Below are 21384 nucleotides of genomic sequence, written 5' to 3' on the forward strand. Positions count from 1 at the left end.
ATTTAGACGGTTATAGGGTACCTAATATTGTTTGAACAACAATGCAAAAATAGTTTTAAAGCTTGAGGCTCGTAAATGTATATGTTTGTAAAAATAACTGTCTAAAAATACTTAAAAGATAATTTACTTCAAAATTTAATAAAATATGGCAATTAAACACCTGGTCATCAATTTATTTAGACCAAGATAGGCTGGTCAATATCAAACGATTACAAAATTTCAAAAACCCTACAACAGATCGACTTTATCCATTGAATCACTAGGTAATGAACAAGTTAAGGAATAAGGATGTATAATATATAGGTACTCAGTCACTTGGCGCTTTAAATCCATATTATTTTCGCCCAACTGTCAAAACAAAGCTGCAAAATTCAAAGGGCTATCTTCAAAGTTAAGGAGGTTGCGAGCACGGTATCATTTTCTCGGCCCTACTCGGTATGCAAATGATTGTTATGTAAGTTTTTATTGACCTCGCGTCTTTATTTCATAACACAATCAACACGCTTATATCATCAACCGCGTTTTAGGTAGCTGCGCCCAACACACCTTTGGTTAATTAATATGATTTTATGTGGAGAAGCTACTATAAGGCATTTGTGGATTAAAAAATATTTGATCGTATATAATATTTTTCACAATAATCTTTTATTGATTGTAAAATTCAATTTTAATTGAAACAAAGCTCTTCGGATTAAATTCTACTACAACAGTTTTTGATGTTCTTTTGTTAGAATTAATAAGTTTTGATAAATAATACGGAAACTCGTTTAAGGGAAATTTTGAAAATAAAATAAGACAAAGGCATGTACTCGTAAGGATATCAAATACGGTACAAAGTACGACACACATCTTTACTTATACGTAGCCCAATCCAAAAACAAATGCCTTTTAACGTATAATTTAAACATCAAACGAATACTACATAATCATAAACAAAATGGTACAAGTTAAAATTAGCGAACTTTCCAGACAGGTTTAAATATCGAATCGGTTTCTTAAAAAACAAATCCCATTTCTTGAAATATATAAAAATTTACGATTTAAATGTTGATATTTCATTCAAAACACCCGTCGAAATATACTCACAATAAAGGGATTCTAATGCCCTCATTTATTGTCTCAATACTCCTAACATAATTAGCGCATATCTACTTTGGCCTAAATGTAAGTGGTCTAGTATAATAAAGTATGACTATTGTTTTATCTTGTCATAATTATTCAAATTCCTTTTGACATATTGATCAGTTGAATTGGTGTCACGCAGTAATCTACGAATGTAAATTCTAGTAACAAATTTCTACTCAGTTCAAATTTATTTACCCCGAGTAACAAGTAATTTTATTTGGCACAAATAATTTTGGGGATATCAAGAGTACTTTATAACATTAGTTGCAAGACGACCGATAAGCTTTTAAATCCCAATACATCATGGAAAAGTTCTAAGCAATAAAGTCCAGCCTAATTGCGGTAACCCGGAAAAGTTGGTAAAATATGATAGCTGGTTGCACCTGCGCTTTGGATTTACTGTGACAACGTTTTATTACAATATAGCAACACAACAGATGGTTTTCATAAAACTTTCGGCTTTTAATCAATACATATATATATATGCAGGTATAGGTATGTGGACAAATATCCTTTTTTTTTAATTTGTTCAATTTATATATTGAAAAATCGTTACTGATTTTGATACATTATTTAGATACATTTAGGCAAAAAAGAAAACTAGGAGAAGCGCAAATATGTCAGTTACCTATAGAATTTAATTCTCAGTTAGTATTATGCACTATAGTACTGAAACCAAATGAAAAACTATTTCATCAAATAGTTAAACGTAGTAAGTAACGTAGATCCAAGACATGAGGCTTCCACTCCACACTAATGCTCAAGATTATAAAAAGCTTAAAACTGATGAGGAACTCGGCTCTCACCGAGTCGATTACATCTTAGCTTCGTCTGAAGACGATCGACAGTCAGATAGCCTTCGATCAACAGCGAGCGAGCTCTCATCCTATAGGCTAAATTTATCAAGCAAGATTTATCAACGAATCAAGGGTGGCACTTCTTTGTAATACTTATAGAACAAAGATGTTTTCATCACAATTTTAACTGTTCATAAGGTTATTAGAATAGTAAGGGAATGATTTCAGTATACATGCGTATAATCTTATCCTTTTGTTAGTAACTAACTCGTGGTCTAATTTTCTGTTATGGAACTATATTTTGGATTTTTATTAGTACATCGCTTCAAGTTGTCGAATAATATAGGTAATAAAATTAATTCCCCGTAAAATACGGTACGGTACGACAAGTTAATGTGATTATCCCGTCTCGTGTTATTTACCAAGAATATGGACTAAGCGTTATCTTTAATTCGGTAAAGAAAGCGTTATGATTTACATTCGGTACACAAGGGCTATCATGGTGCTAAGACAACGTTGAATTTACCAAACATAAACATTAGAGTTTTATTAATCAAGATCTTCTAGAAATTTTCTGAAACTGAAATAAATACAAATAATTTCGTTACCAATTTGCCTACTTACAGTTCATCATCAAATGCTCTCCTTCGTACTAAAGTATTTGATTAATTAAAGCAAAAGAAACAGTAAGGACGTGGTTACGGCTATTTATAGGCCCAAGCAACAGTCACTAGGGTGTCTATTACTGTAACCTTATCGTACTTTTATCGAAGACTTTGTTGTTCATTGGTCAACGGTCTTTGACACAAAAAAGACACTATTATAATTAGTTGTCATTCGGGAAACAATAATCGGAGCACGGGACAACAATGAGAACATATTAATACGAATCCATCCCATTCTGTGTCATCTGATCCCCGCGTATGAGGTACTGACAGAAACAAGCGATTATAAAATCTTACAGGTTCGAATGGAAAAATGTCAAAGAGACTAAAATTATCTTAATAGTGTAATATGGTAGGAGAGGCGACTTGTAAAGAAACGTTGACTATTCTTTGTTGAGGGCAAGATAAGCGATCGGTCAATTCAATCGGTCTTTCGAGTAACGGTCGACGTGATGGCGGATAAATCCATTAACATATCTTTGAGGCCTATGGAAATGATTAATGAAAGGAAGAATATTAAAAGTTTATTCCTATTAAAACCATTCGCAGTAAGATGTTGATATAGATTCTTCCGTTTCAATTCCTTTTTGTATTTTACCTTGCTTGTTCTAAATTATTTTTTGTATTCGTTTTTTGCAGACTAAAATAAATCCCGTCGAAGCAGTGAATACGATGTACGGATGAAGTTTTACCGATTAACCTAAGTGCTTTACTTATTCAAAATACATATTTTATAATCATAGCATTTTCTTACTATAAGTGCCGAACTTGTAGAAACGAAAATATTTACTGCATTTTTCTAAAAATCTTGTCTTCCTATTTCGAGGAATACCTATTTATTCGCTTTTCTGCGGACATTTACTTTTTCAGTCATTTTTATCGTACTCTTTTGCTACATATTTAACAGGTTCATCGCTCGTCTTAAACTACCTCATCCCGAATGATTTGTATAAGTACGACCGATTAATTTGTTTTTTCACCCTCATTCGCAAGTTTCCGTGACTATACGACAGACTAATTCGCCTAATTTTGACCACCTTTCGAAAGATCCCGTTACTTCCTCAGCCGAAGATTTTTTATAGATGAATGAACTAAGCACACCAACACAATAGTAGTAATATATATTAACGAGATCCTTGATTTTCTACGTACTATCGTAAGTGCAAACACTACTTGGCTAACACTAAAAGATTTGAATTTACACATGTTGTTACTGACACAATAATTTTACGTTACTATTTGAACATGACGACTATAAGAGCAGGTGTCACGGCTTAATTCCCTTACTTTCAACTAAAACACAATAAGACCATAAAATGTAACCCTTTCCCACAGTCAGTGAATAGGTTTTCGTTCATAATATCATGTTCGAAGGTCAACTGTCCTCATTATAAAAACAGCAGATAAATGTATAAAAAGGCAGACAAAACGACCATATGAATACCGAATTCAAAACACTTTGGTATCAAAGCGCCGGGAGAATATCTCTCTGAATCTTTCAATTCGTAAACGAAATACATGCCTTGCTACTCTTGCTCAAGGTTCATTAAACAAGGTTAACTTTAAAATAATTACCTAACTTGGGCACACCATGTAATATTATACAATTGGTGGAATAATATGCTTTTTTTTTGTACGTGAAATTCGGTGTCTAATTTTGACTACATTTAACATTGCCTTGTTCTGAACTACATTTATGCTTACTAGCAATCTACAAGCAATAACTCGAATCACTTGAGTTCAATTAGATGCCTAATATCAATTTATTTCGATAATACGACGATACGGTACTAAAGTTACAACAATACTTGTATTTTTAATAATTCCCTATGTCAGCCATTTTCATACCGACTTACGACTTAAGTCGGTCAGTTTCTGACATAAAGGTATTGATTGACTAAGCTTAAACTCATTCAAAGGATATGTCTTCAGAAATAAGTATAAAGAATTATTATTTCAGTATGTTTTGATTGTTCATGAGTTTTCGTGTGATTTAGCGCCAAATAGACTCATAGACTGATAAAATTTCAAACGTATGGTGTGGTGGGGCTCGGGATTTTTGCGCCGTATTTAAATGTATATATATATTGACGGTACCTGATTACTTCTATACATTCTCCTCAACCACAAAAACTGCCATACAACGATTATTCCCTTAAAACCAGCTATTACTATTAATTCTATAATACGAAATTTCCTATGTCATGCAATGTCCCTAATCAAAGTATTTCAAGATATATTTGTTTTTTTTTCTATGCTCCCAATGCTTATATAATAATAACATTATTAATTATAATTATTCCTATGTACTTGGTTAAATAGTGTGGCAATGAAAGCACTTTTATAGATAAATCTTTATGTATTTAACGCGCGACTTCGATCTTTTAATAGTTGTTGGAGGATGATGTATCCGTCCAGCAGATGAGTGACTGTCTGCTGGACAGACCTTGGTATAAAACTAAAATATTTCCTGGTTTATAAACATTCAAGTAAAGAATATAAGGGTATTATAGTTGTTTCTCAAGCTACTAAAAAAATGATTATTTGAGAACTCAGGGAAACAACTCAGGGCTCAGAAGAATCTCCTCAGGAATATTAATAAGCATGGGATGAGATCAGGACTTTCTTATTTTTTTTTTGTATTTTATTTACACCCTCAGGAGTGGCCTTCAAATCTAACAAGCATGAATTTTTCTTATGATTTTCAGAACATCCATGCATTAATAAAGGTAAAATGATATTCTTTTGAGATGATTTTGATTATCCCAAACAAAATAAAGAAAAATACAATGATTATAGATTTTTCGTCAATATAACATAACATGTATATTTTCTAACAAGAACAAGAACAAGTTTTTGTACTTATTGCATGAAATTCAGAGGTAACCGGAGTTGTTTTTGCCTCAAAGTGAGAAGTTGATTCGGATGTCTTGTTGAGTGTTATGAATGACCTAACTGCCTGTCAAGGGTCGTAAGTGCAGGGGGACAGTGCAAGTGGGGCAGTAATAGAATAATACTGCACTTGAGACATGTACCAACTGGTACTTGACCGCAATCACTAACACAGTTGTATGGAGTGTTATATATTATAATGACTGTGAATACAATTTTAGTAGATATCCAAAAATATGAGAAAAATGTTTCATATTTTAGAAGATTGGAATATCTTTACAATAACTTGATGGTAACCCTACAAATATCTTTACATTTGAAGATATTTGCGGGTCTAACTTACAAATATCTTTATATTTGAAGGGTTACAATGGAATAAAAGCTCAGCTTATTTCAAGCAATGATAAAAGATCATAATAAGATCCAACAGGATGTAACTACTTATTGCATGATTGCAATATAAGTTTTCTGTCACTGTACAGCACCATTTAGGGTTAAAGTCTGCAACAGTACTATTACTAACAAATTTGATTTCATTTAATTTTAATTGAATGTTAGAACTGAATACAATGTTATTTAAAGACTGAAGACATATTAAGACTTAGTATTACAAAGTGTATATGAGTTCAGTCATCATTGCCATAACCTGAATGTATTTGATGACTTGGTAGATCACATTCAATCTGACCATGCAAAATATTATGTTTACTATGTATTGAGCCTCCATTGAAGCTTTGAGCAAGTTCTTTTGTCCCAATGAAGGCAGTTGGAATATTCCTTTAGTGTGGGAGACTGCTAGCGCCATCTAGTGGTCATAACCTGATTATTTCTCCAAGTAGATAAGAAGGTACCAAAATAAATAAGAAAAGACGTGTTTTGGAAGGCCTAGTGACAGAATCTGTATCTGTATTATGCTATATGGGTAGATGAAACAGCCAATGTATTGATTTTAACTAACTTACTAGCAGAACTCATTTTGTATATTGATTCCTTTGTCAGTTCGAGTTGACACAGGGTTTCTTATTTTATACAGGGATTTTGGTATACATGAGGTATATTTAAAGGATCCATCATAATTTTTGTCCCTTGAGAAAATTATGGATGACCTTACCAAGGTAAATTTAATAAATGTTCGGTATTATTGGCCTTGGTAATCAAATACATTTGAGAAAATGTTATATTTATCGTATTATTCTCAAATAATTTATAGAGCCATTTTTTTGTGAAATATTATTGCGTAGTCTTGATTGTTAGGACGTCGCTTTTATTCCAAATCGTTATTATTTCTCAACCGATGCTAGTGAAAATGTTCGAAATATTGAGCACACAAACTAAAAAAGCCTCTATACCTACTTATATTATGTAGTTGGTACCATGCACGTAGCAGTAAAATATGGAGGATGCATATCTGAAAACTTCGAAAATAGCTTCTGAATCGAACTACTGACCTCAATGGAAGTAGGAATAGACATATAATGTTGTTTACCGAAGAATCACGATCTATTTTATTGATAAAAAATGCTGTAGAACAAGAAATGCTGTCAATTGCCACACTATCGTACCGCCCTATACGCTGATGTTGATGTAGCTTAAAATTGTACTTACCTCGCTCAAAGGTAACATGTTCCACAAAAAAAATAAAGATAGATGAAGAGAGATAAAAACTGAACCAAAATTTCACACTGATTTTGTAGGATTTAGTTAAGTTTCACAATTTTTTCCACAAAACAATAACACTACGCGCAATCACTATCGTACAACCACACTGAAGTTGTTGACAACGATCCACATAGCCAACATAAGAGATAAAATTAATCAATTATTTTGGGAAGTACTTCGTACCACTAAAGATTTTTTGGGAACAAGGATTTACAAGTCTAAAAAATTACCAATTTTTTTTGGTAATTTACGTGCATTTGTGTAAAATTTGGAATGAAATTACCTAATGAGCATACTTAAAAAATATTATGTTACTTAAATTCTAAAATATGTATTCCAATTATCAAAACACAATATTTCAAAATTAAGTTATTTATTAAACTTTGTACTTTATTCGGTTAAATACTATTTACAAAAATCATACTTCATTACAATCAATAAACTGTATACAAAAACAAACGACTTCATGAAATACAAACACATATTTTTATAATATGGCCTTTCAATAAAATTTCCTTGAAATCTTTATTAATACAATGATATAAACAGATACGAGTATGATAAACAGCGAAATATAAAATTACTTCTAAAGCAAAGCTTTTAAATCTGTTTAAGTACCTGAATACTTCAGTTAAATAAATACTACAACATGTAAACGGCTGAAAACCTGCTACTAATTGCTTTTCTGGGTCAAAACAGAGACGGAAATAAACATTCGCAATAATCAATAACAAGAGATTCAAGTGGCTCGAAATACACCCACTCATATTTAATAGCCAGTATATAATTCATGTATCAACAACTAACAAGAAGTCTGATATTTTATAAATATCAAAGGTCAAAAGTTCATTCCGCAGATATCAGACAAATTAGTCAAAGGTCACTTTCATGATGTCGTTTACTATAAAATGAGTTGAGACTCAAAATCTCAATCAAAGCTGATCGAAAGTTTGTCAACTGAATCTTCTTGAATAAACGAGAACAGGCAGGATTGCTATCTACGTCTCCCTTAATTTTAAAAAGTTGTATATAATATAATCTGCTCAGTTTATAATAAAATGGCAAACACATGTTTTAATCAAACATTGTTTTTATAAAACTATTACTTCCATAAAGAATAAAATTCGACAAAGGTATAATCAAACAAGTTAAACAAGTAATTTCTTTGTGCCAAAAGCGTATAATCCTTAATCCTAGAAAGTATTCATAACAGTTGAGTAAGTAAATTATCCTTCGAAAATATTATAATAAACAGCAAATTCTAATTATTTATAGTGTTTTTACTTGACCGAATATGCAGTAGGTCTATGATTTTAAAAAATACTCATCCATCTCATTTTTTTAGGTTGCAATCATGATGCTTACTCGTGACGTCAGAAATGTCAAAATAAAAATATCTTCGTGGCCGAAGCATGGACAAGAAAGTCTGTCAAATGTCATGGTCTGAAGTTCGACAAAATAGTCAACATTTCATTTCCGGTCAAAATCATAACTTTATATAGGTATTAAAAAAAAATGAAAAGTTTTTTAGTTATGTTATAGGTATTAACAACAGCAGTGAGCTTATTCAATTTAATTTGAAAAAAAATATCTCACATACAAATCCTATTTGTAGTAAATAATACTTGCAAGAGTGAGAAAAAGAATATAGTGATGTACACTTAGAATAGAACTTTAATCGAATACTTGCCAAATTATTGTAACATTCCTGCAACGAAAATCTAATATCTATTTCTGTGATCTACACGTTTATTAAATCAAAACTTTTCGCTTCTAATATAAATGATTATTTTTACTTATCAAAAAAGAAATCAAGTTATCGGTGATATAATTAAACGTCTAAGTAATCAATTGAAGCCTAAAGTCTCATTACCAAAAATTAGTTAGTAATGTTAGGTACTAATATAAAATATTATAAAATAACATTCAATTTTAACTTTATTTCAAAGCGAAAATCAATTTTACTTTATTCGATTATTGTAAGTGACATCGAAGTAGTATTTCTTTACTAAACTGAAAACTCACTGACACTCTGAGTCTCTGACAAAGACTGACAGACAGACTGGTTTATAGCAGAACATTGTCAAAGGCAACTGTTAGGTCTGCCTGTTAGTTAATAGTTTTATGATTTTTTAAGTTGGAACATGTTTCACACAGTGATTTTTTTAAAATTTGTTGGTGAAACGTGCCTATAATCTTATTAAAGTAAATATAACAGAAAAAATCACATAGTGGCGTTTGTACAATTTGTTATAATGAAATCGTTTAATTTATTTAAAAAGACATTTGTGTTGGTTATTATTTTGAGTGCTATAATTTTTGTATTTTTCTGGGCGAACATGGAGATCGTAAGGTAATTCAATATTTATATAACACACTAATTCCCACGAATGTAAACATACTATACTTTTTAATGACGCAAATACAATTGTCCTTGTCGATAAATTCCCTAAGTATCTCTTCAATTGAAATTAAACAAAATAGTTTCTGCAAACCAGCAACCATTAAAATACCTAATGAATACAGGTCAGAATATTTTACCGGCGTAATTCAATCAACTGAACTCCTTAAATTAATTAATTTAGAGTTATTTAAAAACTGTTTTAAGCTTCAATATTTGCAAAAAAAATAAATTTTCAGTAAGTCCTATGAAGAAATTGAACTCTTTTATCTAAATTGAAACAAAAAGTCTATTATAAGTATTGTTAGTTCCAAAGTTTATATTAGCTTTTAAAAAATATTGGTACTCAGTCCTTAGGTCACCTTGTAACCTTTGTACATGAATTATCTATTCAATAAATATAATGTAATGTCCTTCAAGGCATGTTGTCACTACTCAAAATTATTATAAATCTTTAAAACACTAAAACGTTGCAATGAAATATATTCTATCAAGTGGAGTTGTAATTGAAATAATTTACTTATAGGTACACCTCATAAGCTGTATACCAAGTTTTTAAATTTATATCTGCCTATCTGGCAATCAATTTTCTCATTTTAAAAGTGTATACCAATGAGACAACGCCAAATGGCATGACACTACAAAGATTTCCCTTCTAAATGCACAGAGAATCTCCTCTCAGAATAAGCTATCACCTACAAAATCTCAACATTAAAATGCAACAAAATTAAATTGAAAGACCATAATTAACAATAATATTGAACTAAACTGCATTGAAAATACACATTTAATATCATGTTGTTAAGAAAGTGTTCAGATACAAAAAGAAGCTTGTTTTTCTGTAAATATCAAATCAGTAAAAGAAATTATTTAATTCAAGTAGTCACTGCTTAAAGAAATCCAGTGCCGGTTCTTTAAACTGACTTTGTTCTATTTTAAAACAGTGAAAATGATATTATTCACATTTATATTTAAAACTGAATCGAATCAGATTTTCTAAAAAGAGAAATAGACACATATTTACTCTAATGAGCATCTTTACAAGCTATAGCTTGTAAATGATGCATTATTCACAGGCCGTCACATAACAAGAAGCTTAAAATTAAAGCCAATGTCAATAAACGGTTGATAATGACCTAGGGGCGACATGATTGAAATAACGGTTAAAGAAAACATTAATACACAAAAATATTTGCATTTGTATCTCCCAAAATTTGGTCTTTAACTGTCTCACTGAAAGGCAAGAAGGAAACAATAGCACACTAGAACATTTAAGGCCATTCCAATGTCTTTGTATTTCTGGTTGTCATATGATGCACATATAACTTTGATACCACACTGTCATGCCAGGTACTTGTCTGCATAGATTTTGAACTGTCCGAATCAGCATATTGATCCCCTAGGTCACCTCTACACATTTATTTTAACACAAAACTAATATTTAATTGTATATGAAAGTCTAATAATATCCAATGATCAATAATGTTCACTGTAAGATTAAAAAATCTCTGTAAGTAATTAATTCAGTGAAAATTATCGATTAAGAAATAATAAACCATAAAATAAACACTTTGAAAGCATTTAAACCACATTATTATGGCTATAAACAACAAAACAACTGATTCTTTGTGTATTCAATGATATTCAACACCAATTTTAGCTAATTTTCACAAATTATGACCAAAAAACTATTAAAAAAGGTCAGATGTCATTCCTTTATTGACATTGAACTCTATCTGTTAATATTTACTTGTTGTTTGTTGTTTATCCACATTTCGTCAAATATAATTGCTGTACTTAAAGTTGGTAAACAACGAAGTCTTCTTCTCCAAACTTCGTGTAAACATTTTCGGCGGCGTGATTGTCGAACCGGCGGCATCGGCATTACGTAGAAAACTGCACGTAGAAAAAAAAATCACTTTTAAGCAATATGATGCTTTGATTATTTACATTACATTAATGTAAACACGAGATTTACTTGCACTATTGTCGCTCAAGACGGCTTCTGCGTGCAGCGTGTGAGATGCAGGCGCATGCTCGACCAGGGTCCTGCGACCTCGGGTTTTAACGCATGCGCTACCCTGTATGACCTATATCCACAAGAGCACGCATACAAAAACATAATACTACAAAATATTGTAGTTCGTGTAGATACAGGAACGCAATTATATGCAACCAACCAAAAGGTCTAATTCCGCTTAACGGAAACGTTTTGCGTCCGCACCGTATGCACACAAAGTACACGGACGGCACACTTCCTACAGTTTCTACCTCTGACTGACATAATTTGTTGGGAAATATAAACTATTTCCATGAAGGGGTTTTCAATTTCGTTTTCCGCGTAGTGAAATGCGCTTTGCCTTTCACCGGTGGAAACTCGCATCGAAATATGATAATGTCTGTTAAAAAAATGCTTTTTAAATAAATATCGGTCTGGTATGGCTATGCCGTGTTCGGCATTGGAACTGTGTACAATATTGTAAAGAGATCATGAACAATATTTAAACTTGCAATTATTACTTATAACCTCTTCTCGTAATAACTCTACCTGATTTCCGCGGCTTCGCACTCACAAATCAATAGGTTAAGTACCTATTGATTTGTGATATACTCGTGGAAGTTATTAAACATTTTAAAGACTTGTTTAACCGTTATTTGTTTTACCCGACTTGTTTGTTGCTTCTTCATTCGGTAAACAATTGTTTACAGTTGTTTTGTATTATTATTATGTATATAAATTCCTCTTGATTAATATAAGTTTTTTGTTTTAATTAAATGCTAGAAAAAGCTTCATCGGCCTAGCCTTTTCTCAACTATGTTGGGGTCGGCTACCAGTCCAACCGGTTTCAGCTAAGTACCAGTGTTTTACAAGGAGCGACTGGTTGTCAGACTTTTCAAGCTTCTGACTACCTACCCGTAACTACTGTCAAAGATGTAGGAATAACAGCCGGGACCCAGAATCTAACGTGCCTTCCGAAACACGGAGGAACTCGTTATGACAAAGATGGTCACCCATCTACGGACCAACCGCTCAAGCATAGCTTAAGCTGTGATCGAATCACTTATGCGGTTATAGCTGAGCCACGAGCTTATAAGGTAATAAAGCTTGCTTTCTCTCAATGAAATAATAAGAGAATATTGAAATAAAATAAAATTGATATCAGGTTTCTTTTTTTGAGTGGTCCGCCGCATTTAGCCTCGATGAAGGCTGCAACTGCTTCACCGGACTATGTTGGCACCAGCCATCGCTAGTTAAATGATATAGAGTCAGCAACGAGAGCAAAGGGCATCCCCTGCGGGTTTCGGACCTTGACTTTTGAATTTAACACCAATATCAAAATAAAGAGCTTGATCAGTATTCATTATTTAGGGATCTGTTTTATTACTAGTTTGACCAGTATTTCGCTAGGAACAGGGGATATCAAGAACTCACTACCCATACGTAACTTATTATTCTTAAGGATTTCCTAGATAATTTAGTGTTATAGTATTGATTTTGTATTCTTCTATTCGGTCTATATATGTGTACGCACTGTACGCAGTTCTTTTGTTTTACCTACATGCGAAATCTTTCAAGGCTGTCGAACGATTCCTGTCTTTACGCCTACCTATTGTTTGACTTCTCAGAGCAGCTAAGTACATAGTAATATATTGTAAACAAAAGGTATCCAAAACAATGAGAAATGATAATTACGTTTAACCTTGATAACGTTATAGCGTGCTAAATGTTTACCTCCCAGGGGCCTGTGAAAGTTTCGACCATTTAAAGTATGATTGTAATGAAAATTGCCGTGACGTTATAAAATGACTTCTGTTACATAACAGTGACAGAGACATCGATGACATATTACTTTCTGTAGTACATGAATAGCTTAGCATTAGCATTACTTTCTATACTCTTCTTGCCATTGTTTTATGAGATGCTATGGCCCATAGAAAGAATATATATTCCCAAGAGTAGTGTCAAGTTTACAAGCTGCAGGTGTCGTTGTAGCCGTCTGGTTTTATGGTACCTTCTGGTACACAAGGTGCAGGCGCGATCCCCAAGCAGGCAAAATACCGATGTGACTTATTCAAAGCTTTATCTTCTTTCGTAATTATTCTAAGACACCACTGACAAACGGTGGAAGAACACATTGTGGGGAAAGTTTGGTTCCGAATTATGGAATATGAAATTGCCAACCCGCAGTGAGCTAGCGTGGTGATCTGAAACCATTCCTATTCGGGAAGAGGCCTGCGCCCAACTGTTGGACGTATAGGCTGATATTATTATATGCATGTTAGGTCGTCTTCCGCTTTTACCTGTCAATGTTTGTTTTCTATCACGAAATGAATGAACTTAGCCTTTATTACCCTACAGACCTTGTCGGGGTAAAAACACATGTGCTATTCCGAATATTATAAAACATACGTGTGCCAGACTTGTACCGTATCTTACCAACTTCCTTTTGAACTTTCGTATGAATGATATATCTTTAACGGTACGTGTATAGGGGTAGTGAAATAGTTGACGAAGAATATTGGCCTAATATAATAAATGATTATTTGATTATTACTTGTTGTTTAACAATTTTTTCCCGTGACTAATTAAGTATGGACGTTGTTTCATAGCAAGACAATCAAAGTAATTATTTAATCATACTCCAGATACATTATAAACATGAAACTTATAAGTAACGTGTTTTACAACATTTCCTTCCACCAAGGTAATAACTTAGTCGATCGTATGTATTGATCTAAAGATTATAACTATAGGACAACGGGTGAAACGCGATGTATTAAGAAACAATTGATAGCGACTTACCTAAATGACTTTACCAGGTCACTCTATGAAGTGGTTATATTTTTAGGTAATTAACACAATATTTAAACTAAGGTTGATGAGTGTATTACACAATGCAGTTTCCTTAATTTAGTCTCTTGGTAGTGATTCAGAAATATTAATAGCATACCTATATCACAGGATGTCTGTATTCAGGAAGACCGATGACCGCTTTTTTGAGGACTCTTTACTATATAACTCTGATGTCTGTCAGTCTGTTTAAGTATAGTCTCATTACACACTGAATAATCATGAACTCTGATAATTAGACAGTTTAAATTCACTTCATTTAGTTTATCGTAACTAGTATAAACGTTATAAAACTAGAAAAAAACATTTTTCTTTTGGCCCTACCTGGATGGCTGCTACCTTGAATTCAGTAACAACCGAATTAAAAAGACAATTAGTGATAAGTAACGGCGTGTCCTTGAATTTTTATTAAATGTAATCCGATCTTCTGTGTAATCAACTTTACTATCGTTTATAGTTTGTGAAATAGATCTATAATCTTTTTTTGCGTATATTATGGAGTATGCATTCAATTTCGGATATACTGTTTCCTACATTACTATTTTATATTTCCAGTATTGAAAATGTGGGCTCAATGCTGGTATCAAAAGTGAACGTGAAGAACAAACTGTGCTATGTGAACTTCAACGATGAAAGAAGTAACGTGAACAAGACTTCGGAATTGAAGATGATTTATTACGTGACGCCCACGTACCCGAGGCCGGAGCAGATGCCCGAGCTGACGAGGCTGGCCCACACACTGATGCACGTGCCGCGGATACACTGGATCGTAGCCGATGACCAACCTCATTGCTCGGATACAGTGCTCAAATTACTAAGGTGGGTTAACATGACGCATTTATTCAACAATTTCGCCGTTATCAGCTTGCAAGGAATGTGTGAATCTGACTAATATTTTAACAATTCTCTGGACTATGAGACTCATTGTTTATTTGTTTACGTATTTTATTTGTTTGCAAGAGTGAGAGCATGCCAATAGAAGTACGTTTTGCTCAGTGCAGTTCATAAGCCGGGAGCCTTTGTTTCTTTATTTCCAAAGATCTGATTTAAAAATTCAGCTCCAACGATCTTGACCTCGCTGGAGACTCAAGAGTTGTTCAAAAATAAAAAGACATGAAAAGTAATCATATGTCCTAGTTGCACAATGATGATTTCATTAAAGCGTTCACGAAGTTTGGGTGCATAGTTTGCTCTAAGATGGTTTGGGCATAACATGTAATCTGTCATTATTTCTTTCTTTTATAAAAAAAAAAAAAAACGTATCCCGCAGTAAGGAATTTAATCCTTTATTCGCGAGGGGTTTTACAAACATACAACTCACGCGCACAAAGATACGCAGCAAAGTCTTGCCTTACGGTGGGTTTGGTGTGTTGACCTGAACCATTCGGCTATCCGTGCAGTCAGATTGTGCATCTCGTATGCCTGTAATCAGGAAAATCGGTGTAATTAGTACAACTACCACAAAACGGAAGCAATTTTGATTGTTATTGCTCTGAGAGATAATTATAACCAGCCAGGTTAGTACAGAACTGTGGCGATTCACGGTCAAGGACCCAAGCTCTCTATATTACCATCGAGTGGAATGTAGAGACGAATAGCTTTAAGAATATCACGTAGGTAACAGAGGCTATCCCAAATAAAAAAAAAAGTTCTCAATTTGATAATATCTGCTTACTATGTTGATTTTTTTTTTATTAATAAAAGCAACTAAAATTAATTAATACTAATTATATTTGAAAACTCATTACAGACGTTCCGGTCTACCGTTCACATTCATCTCCAGCCCGAAGCCGTTCGTATACAGGGGGACCAACTTTCCACGCGGCGTTGCCAACCGGCGCGCAGCTCTCTCTTGGCTGAGGGAGAACGTACAAGAAGGTATATTGTACTTCGGCGATGACGACAACACGGTGGACCTGCAACTGTTTGACGAGATCAGGAATACGAAGAAAGTGTCCATGTTTCCCGTTGGACTGATTGGCGATTATGGGGTGTCGACGCCTATTGTGAAGGATGGAAAGGTATGTAAAACTAAGAGGATTTAAGCTTTAAATCTAGACATCGTTAGGTGCAGCATAGACGACATACTATCCGTGACGCACTTTTTAGTCTGTGAAAATAGAACTTCTACAATTATATGCAGTAACGCACACGCGCGTCATGCAGACTTTTTGAGCGCCGCAGACTCGATAGCACAAAAAGTGTTTCGTCTGCGCTGCACCTTATAGTAACACGGTCCAATTTGCCTGTTGTATATTAGAACAATACACGAATAACCGTGATTTATACTCGAAAATATTGTAGTGTAGCTGGGTATACCACTGTCCCACTATCAAAGACAAGAATTTATATCGATACAAAAAAACGTAGTTTGAATCGCTGAAATTTATGGAAGTGATAATTTTAATTGCCGCATTTCATTACAAAAATTTTTATTATTTGTTTTGGTAGTTCGTTGTAAGTTTTATCGCTATTTCAGTAATAGTATTAAATGTTTTTGATTTATTTTGATATTAGGTAATTGCGGTTTATGATTAATCTAACGAGATGACGTTTAAACCAAGTTTTGTTTGGTAGAAGTTGACATGTAGAGTAAGAGCCATGCACCCCAGACCTACGTTATTTTATAAAATCTGAAGCTTTGTCAGCGGATGCTCCCAACATAGGTAAGAACAATGGACGATTATGGAGTTTGGGTCATGGTGGCTTTGGCAGTTAACCGTTTCTAAAGGTGCCAAAAGTATCGATCTAACTATTTTAAATTATAAAGCGCCATTCTTCGTTAATACCTTCTGGATATTATTAAAAATCGCGCTTGCCAGACACCTTTTAAATTGTAATTTAACTTACGTGATAGATATAAAATCTGATTTTTATATAAATACTTGGGTAGCCAGACACTTGATAGTTCCAACCATGGCAGCCACCATGACCCAAATGTCATAATCGACCATTGTTCTTACCTATGTTGGGACCACCTGCTGACAAAGTTTCAGCTTCTATAAAATAACGGGCTTTTATACCAATGGTAATGTACAACATATTTGTTTTTACTACTATCGTTCATGTTTGAAGTTACGGACATTCTATCACTTTGAAAACTGTTTATCGCGCAAACTATTTAATTTGAAAAACATTCAGCATTTTTCAGCCTTATCCATGGATACCCCACAAGTATGGAATTGATAAAAAAAAAATTCGGTTTTAGTTTTCAGTACGCGGAATCCTTCGAAATACATGGTGTTTTTATTAATTTCTGTGTAAAAATCTAAATGCACTATAAAGCGTGTGTGCTGTCACATGACACGTCGAATGCAAAACGGTTTCGTTTTTTTATCATATGGCTATGGAACTTTAAAAAATATATATTACTTTGCGTTGAAATACATCGCTTGTAAGAATATCTCTTGAATCAGAAGTATATTTTTTTTTGTCCGCTTTATAATGAACTCTTACTTAAGTTATAATGTAGAGCATTAAGGCAAATGTTGAGGCTTTATGCCGATTTCAGTATAATTAATTTTAAAAAAAGCAATGATAAGGTCGAAGGAGGTCCTCATCAAATAACAATAAACAATCGATAGAAAAGTAAACACACATTCATTATTTATATTTAAAAACAATCCATGATTGCTTTTCAGCCATTTGTGCTAATGCTGTATAACAATAGAATAAATAGGAGTAGGTATGATTAACAGATATAACGTAGTCTATACGTCTTATTCAAGTAAGTTTCATATTATATATGACTTTGGGATTTTTTTACATACCTATATTATTTTTTTCTACGTGATTCTCTAAATTGACATAATCTTTTATTTTCAATAAACACGTGTTGAGTAGGGCTCCCCAATTCATTAAAGAAATGAATCGTATCAGCTGTTTCTGAGCTAACTATTATTTAAGTAGTTTTGGTCTCAGTATCGTTTGCAGCCAGCATGATTTTTAAGAAATGTTAAATGTACAAAACTTTTATTTTACACGTAGGTACTTGTAGATAAAAATATCGATAACTATATACGTCGTAGTGGCTCTGCATTCCAATGAATTGTTTTATGTAAATTTCTCGCTACTGCTTTTAATAATAATAATAATAATAATATCTTTATTCGAACCAGAGTCATATTTAGAAATACAATTTAAATACTGTTAAGGAACACATTAACTCACTTAACGCTAAAAACAAGAATCGACGGTTTTTGTATAGCCATCCAGTGCCTCATGATATCATTATTTATGTCCTGAGATACAACGGCCAGAAAACTGTTAGCGCCATCCCTCACCCGCCGCAATAGGGATGCAATTCTTTTTCGCCTTATGGCAAAAAGTCGTCTATACGAGCCTCTGCGAACATCCCCGAAGCGCTGCAGAAGCGAGGTAGACCCAACAGCATCCTGTATCCGTTATTATACTGGACCCGTAAGGCACTGTAGGCCTTCTGCGTATACTTGACCCATAGGCTGCACGTGTAAAAAGATTGACAGTACGCTTTGAATAGCGTGTTTTAATTGGTTTTGAACAACGTGCAAACCTACGAGCCAGCATATTGCATCGAACCGACAGTGCCCTACGTTCCCTCTCCAGATCCATATCATCACTCAGACTATCTACGACCCAGTGACCCAAGTACTTAAATTGTTTGACCCATGTTAGTGGTGATCCATTAAGTAGGACTGGTGGAACGTCATAACTTTTAGTGCCCGCTTTAAAAAGCATTAATTCACTTTTTTTAATATTGTACTTGAGCCCATGAGCCGCCGCATATGCTTCACAAATTCGAATCAATTTGTTCAATGCACTGATCGAAGGACTCAGCAAAACCATGTCATCTGCGTAGCTAATATTATTTGTCGTGTTTCCATTGATGGAACACCCAACATTGGCTTTGCTGAGTTCAACGATCAGCCCATTAATATACAGATTAAACAATTTTGGCGAGGTTATACCCCCTGCCTGACTCCGCAATCTAATCTATACTCGTCAGAATATGAGTCTGCCCACCTCACAACATTCATTTGATTGCTGTACCAATACCTAAACAGATTAATAGTAACCTCTGGCACAGTTGTTTCTGCTAACATCTTTTCCCATAGTCTGTCATATGACACTAAATCAAATGCCTTCGACAGGTCCAGAAAACAGGCATATACTGGCGTTTTTCTGCTCGTATAGTACTGAACAGTATGCTTGAGCAAAGAATAGCAGTCTCAGTAGATAGTTTGGATTGAAACCCAAACTGAGCGTCACTTAATGACATATGCTTATTCAATTGCTTATCAAGCAGACTGTCCAGCACCTTCGCTAAGATAGTAGCTAGCGAAATGGGCCTGTAGTTGGACCCGTCGGAGGCGTCACCTGTTTTGTTTTTGATGATTGGTACAACAACCGTCTTCATTAAATCATCAGGGAGATATGAGTGGCTGATACAAAAATTATAAAACATCGCCAAAACTCGCGGAAGATGTTTGCCAGCAAACCTCAAATGCTCTATGCTGAGACCGTCATGCCCAGGTGACTTCCCTCTCTTCATACCATTAATTATTGCTACAATATCCTTCGCACGAACCAAAGTATTCATGTCGGACATGACAGTATCAGCACGAGGTCTTTTGAAGAAAGCGCCCTTGGATGTTACAGGGCTGAGGCTGTACCATAAATTGGTCCTTAAATAAATTAGAGATGCCTTTATGATCACAAATACCATTCATGCTCACGGGTAAACTATTCTTTGGCACAAGTTTGTTCGTAAGTTTCCAAAACTATTAAAATCTTCGCTTTGTGATGCGTGGCTAACATGTCCACCTGAAGTTGTAATTCATTATTCTGGCACCACTTTATTTTAGATTTAAAAACCCTTTTTTTAAAAAAACAGAATACTTTAGGAAACGATATTTCAAATTGTCAATCTACAAATTGAGCTGTTGTCCAGCTATGATACTGTGCATAAAGTAATAAACATTTTTAAATCAAGTAACTTTCTCAGAAGAGAACTCTTGTTTCGGTTTCCGCCTGTATCCATCCCGTTTGTTGTATTCGTTCTGCCAAGGACGGACGATGCATCCACTTTTACGATAGTTGCTTGTCATTTTATCTGAAGCACACAAGCACGCTGATCGCGATACAATATAGTATCAGCCGACACAGAGTCCTGCCCATGTTCGTTAAATAAGTCCATTATAATTTCCAGGTGGTGGCGTTCTTCGACTCGTGGTCCGGCTCCCGAACCTTCCCAGTGGACATGGCAGGCTTTGCGATCAACATCGAGTACATGAAGCCGTCAGCCTCCATGCCCTACATCGCCGGCCACGAGGAAGACAGGTTCCTAGTCAGCTTAGGACTAAAACTCGACGAAATCGAACCCCTCGCGGCAAACTGCTCAAAGGTACTCGTCTGGCACACGAAAACTGCCAAATATAAGAAACCATCTCTAAAAATTGACCTCCATAGCTTGTGCTTAGATTATTATAACGGGCTTATAATTATTTGATTGTCTTTCTACGGCACTAAATGTAGGTATTAATATGCTTTTTGCCTCAAGCAAGCGATAGCGACGGACATCACTGTTATTATAGATGACAATTTTATAAGTTACTTATAATTGTTCAGGACTAATGCAGTTCCAATACCCACATGTACTATGCGAGTCTATAAAAAACTCGTTGCGTCGCTTGAATCGTAAAATCGGGCATCGAAGACTTACATCGCTTTTAAAGATAGTTTAATCAATAAAAAAATGTGAAAAGAAAGCGCAAATCTTATTTATTGAGTGAGAATTATAATATCAAACGATAAATATTCAAACGACGAAGAAGACAAATTATTCAAATAATAATTCACGATATTAGCCAACACATAAGGATGATAAATAGACGTTAATACTAAATTAGATAGATATAATCCTGTGATCTAGATAACATAATAAATATTAATATAGGCAAGCGAAGATATTAACATTTTATTATTTATTTATGATACTTTCACAATCTCAATATT

General features: G+C 34.0%; 2 protein-coding genes across 3 annotated transcripts in view; one reads left to right on the top strand and one right to left on the bottom strand.

Annotated features, from left to right (window-relative positions):
* Nucleotides 1–7270, bottom strand: part of LOC113496189 — a 46400-nt gene extending 39130 nt beyond the window's left edge. For both annotated transcript variants that reach the window (XM_026875338.1, XM_026875337.1), the window contains exon 1: nt 7085–7270. The gene's annotated coding sequence lies outside the window, so the exon portion shown is untranslated. The remainder of the gene's footprint in view (nt 1–7084) is intronic.
* Nucleotides 7271–9152: 1882 nt separating this feature from the next.
* LOC113495923 (galactosylgalactosylxylosylprotein 3-beta-glucuronosyltransferase S-like) lies at nt 9153–20878 on the top strand. The gene is made up of 4 exons (XM_026874922.1): nt 9153–9491; nt 14947–15210; nt 16142–16412; nt 20579–20878. Exons 1-4 carry the CDS (start codon nt 9394–9396, stop codon nt 20876–20878), a joined length of 933 nt encoding a protein of 310 aa, XP_026730723.1. The 5' UTR covers nt 9153–9393.
* The last annotated feature ends 506 nt before the right edge of the window (nt 20879–21384 follow it).

The sequence above is a fragment of the Trichoplusia ni genome, chromosome 7 (assembly GCF_003590095.1).
Source record: "Trichoplusia ni isolate ovarian cell line Hi5 chromosome 7, tn1, whole genome shotgun sequence".
Taxonomy (NCBI): Eukaryota; Metazoa; Arthropoda; class Insecta; order Lepidoptera; family Noctuidae; genus Trichoplusia; species Trichoplusia ni.